This window comes from Mangifera indica, chromosome 16 (assembly GCF_011075055.1).
Source record: "Mangifera indica cultivar Alphonso chromosome 16, CATAS_Mindica_2.1, whole genome shotgun sequence".
Lineage (NCBI taxonomy): Eukaryota > Viridiplantae > Streptophyta > Magnoliopsida > Sapindales > Anacardiaceae > Mangifera > Mangifera indica.
This window is the reverse complement of record NC_058152.1, coordinates 1767609-1771818: the sequence shown is the minus strand read 5'-3', so window position 1 is coordinate 1771818 and position 4210 is coordinate 1767609. Positions and strand designations below refer to the sequence as shown.

At 37.4% G+C, this 4210-nt stretch overlaps 1 protein-coding gene across 2 annotated transcripts; it reads right to left on the bottom strand.

Annotated features, from left to right (window-relative positions):
• Positions 1-447: 447 nt before the first annotated feature.
• Positions 448-3705, bottom strand: LOC123199408 (zinc finger protein GAI-ASSOCIATED FACTOR 1). 2 transcript variants are annotated; one of them, XM_044614403.1, is made up of 4 exons: positions 3068-3705; positions 2576-2972; positions 2212-2456; positions 448-1746 (listed from the first exon to the last, which is right to left on the bottom strand). In XM_044614403.1, exons 1-4 carry the CDS (start codon positions 3210-3212, stop codon positions 983-985), a joined length of 1551 nt encoding a protein of 516 aa, XP_044470338.1. In that variant the 5' UTR covers positions 3213-3705; the 3' UTR covers positions 448-982. The 2 variants fall into 2 exon arrangements, with proteins under 2 accessions (XP_044470338.1, XP_044470339.1); XM_044614404.1 differs by having other exon boundaries at positions 2224-2456.
• Positions 3706-4210: the final 505 nt, after the last annotated feature.

The window sequence follows — 4210 nt, the reverse complement described above, 5'->3', positions numbered from 1 at the left end:
TTCTCCACGAATGCCATTGAAGATTGGCTCTTTCTTTCTTTGTCTCTCTGTGGTCCAGGCCAATAAATCAAAGTGCAATTACTACTTTCTTATCTCAAACTAAAACTAAAATAAATGACAAACAGAGAAAGATACCGCATTTTTTCTCACATGAAAAGCAAGCAAATGGTTGAGGGAAGACAAACGCAAGCAGCCTCCCCATTCCATAATAGGAAAAAATGGAAACGTCGCAAAGTTTATATAATAATAGCTATGCAGTCCAAGACTAGTTGAACCCATTTATTTATTCAATCTGATAAGCTGGATATGGGATTATATAAACAATTGTAAATGACAGATGATAATAAAAACCTCCATGAAAATGATGCTATTGAGCTTTCTGCACTGCGCTGGAACTCATGAAATGTGCAAGTGTGAATTATTTCGACTATGATTTTAACAATAAGATGAAGAAGCCAATTATAACACATCTCATTCGGTTGAAAAAGATTACAAATTTAATAACAGATACAAGATCGAACAGCCACAACCTTAATCTGCACAACTACAAATTCGATTACATATTCATTAATGCTAGAGCTACACAAACAACAGCATGATTTTTCAGACTGATAAAATCTAACACATCGGATTCATTCAAATCAATTGGCTTCGCTCAAGACCTACTGCTTGATCAAAATCTCTATTAATCTTGTATCACAGTACAAGTATAATGGTTTTTACTTTGGGGGGTTTGCAGACTTTTAGCTTTTCCAAATAAGTCTAAGCACACCCATAATAATCCTGCCTATTTTCCATGGCGTAAGAGTCAGCAGAACAAGAAAAAAAGACCCAACTGATGTTCATGCCTTGCTGTCAAGGCGGTTCTTTCCATCGTTTTTTCTCTGCATCCCCCAGTAGTAACCCTACACAATTTACACAAGCTCTCTGTTTGCAATTGAGATAGGCATTACTTTTTCATTTTGATCCAGTAGTATATTTATCATCTACTACTTCCCACATCTTTGCTAGGATATTCTCCTCCTGCATAAGATGATGATGCAGCAGGTGCCAAATCCACAGCACCACTAATTGATGGAATTAGAGATGATATAGCACTATTGGGAGATGATCGACCAGCTGCCATCCCCAATCCAAGGAAATCAAGAGTAGGCTGCTTAGGACCAAACCCGGAAGGTGTTCCCATCATTAACTCCTTCAATCCAGAACCTCCATCACTAGGCAGCCCCAGTCCAAGCCCTGCTGCAATAGATGCATTCTCAGCATCTCCAAGCCCCTGAACCCATTGCATATTGTCCCGCTGAGAAGATGATGAAACAATTCCTAAACCACGAAGCAATGAAGTATTACTAGTTGTTGCGCCCATTTGTGCAGCTTTTTGAAGCAGGGCAGTGGCTGACAGAGCAGGCTGTGATGCTGGTGTGCATTGCCTCCACTCTTGTCCTGCATTTCCAAACATTGAAGATCCATGGGTGGTCGAGAGGCACAGTGAAATTGGGTCATTTGGTGATAGAGTCAGGTCAGCTGGACGTTCTGGACACGCGGTGACTCTAAGTAGGTTGCTAAATGAATGAGTTTGAGGAGGCTGTAGGCTTCCTGAAGCAGTTGAAGAAGCAAATAAGCTTGCAAACACATTGCTGCTGGTAGTTCCAACACTGCTAGAGCTGCTGCTGCTGCTACAGCTTCCATTTAGACCCCCTGTTCCAGGTGTCTCATCAACACTTTGAGTGGGGTTTTCTACTAACTCTGTAAACACAATTAAAATTAAAAGCGAAATAAGATCAGTACAAAGAGTTACAGTTTCTTCCCACTTCTTTAAATGTGAAGAAAAGACAGTACCAATAATGGGTTCTCTTTCTCAAAACCTACAAGTCTTTTTTCTAGTTTTTGAATCACTAGTCATTCTTTCTCAAAATTGCAACAAATCAAATCTTACAGTTTGAAAAGTACATCTCTAAGAAGTTTACTTTTGTCTTACTTTCTAACTTCAAGTCTTATATCACCGACCGTACCGTGTAACATACATACACCCAGACAACAACATAGATCAATAACAGACAAAAGCTACTACAATCCAAGAAAGCTACAAGGAAAGAGAAAAAAACAGAGATTTTTGTGACTTAGTTTTAACAAAAAGATCAAATCCCAATCCAACATATCGCCAACAATAAAAAATTCAAAATTTTCCAATTTCTTGGATCATATGTTCACCTGAACTCTTACTCGGCAAAACTAAGGAGGTTGTAGCACAAGTTGAATGAACCGGAGGTGGGGCCGGAGTTGCTAGTTCTTGTGCCTCCGCTGCTGATGTAGAAGAATCAACAGCCTGAACATTAAGCTCCGATTCTGATTTTGAATTAATTGCTGCCTTACTCTGATTTTGTGGGTGAGGCTGAGCTCTGGCCTCCTCTGCCAAAGCATCGCAGAACGCCCTGTGGGTAATAAAGCTATCCCTCCTTCAAACAATCAAAAACCAAAATAAATTTCACAACCCCATATCTCCCAATAGATACAAAAAATACCCTAAGAAAAGGGAAGACTTGAGCGAAAATTGGATATGAAGTCATTAGAAAACCTTGAAAACAAAGTCCCACAATCGCATTTGTACTCTCTTGTGCCACAAACTTTGGCGTGAGCTTTCCAATCAGACTGCACGGCGTATTTCTTAGCACACTTATCACATTTCCACTTCTTCTCACAGTGCTTCCGGCAAAAGTGCTTCTTGATTCCCGTAAGATCACCCAAAGCTCTAGCTGGATCGTGATGGACACATGTCACTTCAGGACACACATAAACCCTCTTCTTCACTTCTTTAGTGGGTCTCTGCCTTAGTTTCCACGGAAGGTTATGGCCCCGTCGATGAAGCTGCAGATTCTGGTCTCTCTGAAACCCTTTGCTACAAATTTCACACACGAATCGATTCGTCGCCAAAAGGGTTTTCGGCGACAGCGCGATAACCTCTGCATCTGGATCTGAAAAATTTTTTAAAAAAAAAAAGCATTAACAACTCGTGAAATGAAGAAAAACAGCAAGAATCAATAATCAGAGATTTATGTCAAATTGTTACCTGGCATTCCAGGGAGGTTTCGCTTCTTCTTGGAGTTGGAGTTGGATTTAGAATTGGTAATAGAAGTTTCCTTCTGGCTTTGGTTACCAGAAGAAAAAACACTAGCTTCACCTGAAGCTGTAGAGGAATTTTCCAAGTCCACCATAGTCGTGAAAATTGAAAATTTTTCTTAGGGTTTTCTTTAACATCAAACTACGGGACAAAAGAGGGAAAATCTAGAGCAGTTATCGTCGAATTTTGATGAAAAATTCTGAAGACAAAAGCTTTGTTTTTCTTTTATACATTTACATATGTATATATATATTTACTTCTCTTCTCTCAGCTACCAGTCAATCAGCTTTAATATTTCTTTAGTTACACACACCTGCCAGCAGCTCTGAATCGGTCTAGCTTTCTCTGACTCCAAAGAACTCAAATGATTAAACCCAAGACTCTGAATCATCTTCCACCTTAGCTGTGCTGAAAATTTTCTCTAAAATCCAGAACGAACCACCGTCTGAAAAACCCACCAAAGTTAACAGTTTGATCCAACGCTCAGGATCGAATCAAACAAAATGACTTATCGCTGACTCCACAATTCAGATCGCAGAAAATCTAAAGCGATAAGTCAGACAGAGTGAGATTTTTATGTGGAAAAGTTGGCTAGTCGCTCTTTTATAGAAACTTTTAAAATTAATATTAAAAAAAATGGTGTTGACTGGTAATTAAGTTTTATGCGAGTTAATGTCAATGGTTTAAAAAGTAAAAAGTCAAAATTTTTTACTTGATTTGTTGTTGTCGTTTTAGTACCACATGTGAGAAAGCTCTTTGTCGTTTAGCTAAGTCTTTTAATTCCTTTTGTGTTGCTTGAAGCGTCAATTTCTACTTCTGCCTGAAAAGTCCAATTACTTTAAATCTTCGGTCAACCTCGATTAATTTGAGATTCGGTTGGTTTAATCACACAATTAATGGAATTAAATTATTATATATTTTTACATAATATAAATATTTACCATAGTTTTAAAACATAAAATATATGAATATATAAAATATAATTTTAAATATAATAATTAAATAATTAATTTTTTTATATAAATAAAAAAATTAATTATAATCATTAATTCAATTAAAATTCTATAAATTGTAATTTTTAAAATTGTAATA

Bases quoted from the DNA above. Each gene is read 5' to 3' on its own strand.
- LOC123199408 (XM_044614403.1), bottom strand. From the start codon at position 3,212: ATGGTGGACTTGGAAAATTCCTCTACAGCTTCAGGTGAAGCTAGTGTT. The intron at 2,457-2,575 runs GTTTTCTAATGA...GATTGTTTGAAG, and splicing joins TGTGGGACTTTGTTTTCAAG to GAGGGATAGCTTTATTACCC. The intron at 1,747-2,211 runs GTGAACATATGA...TTGTGTTTACAG, and splicing joins TTTGCCGAGTAAGAGTTCAG to AGTTAGTAGAAAACCCCACT.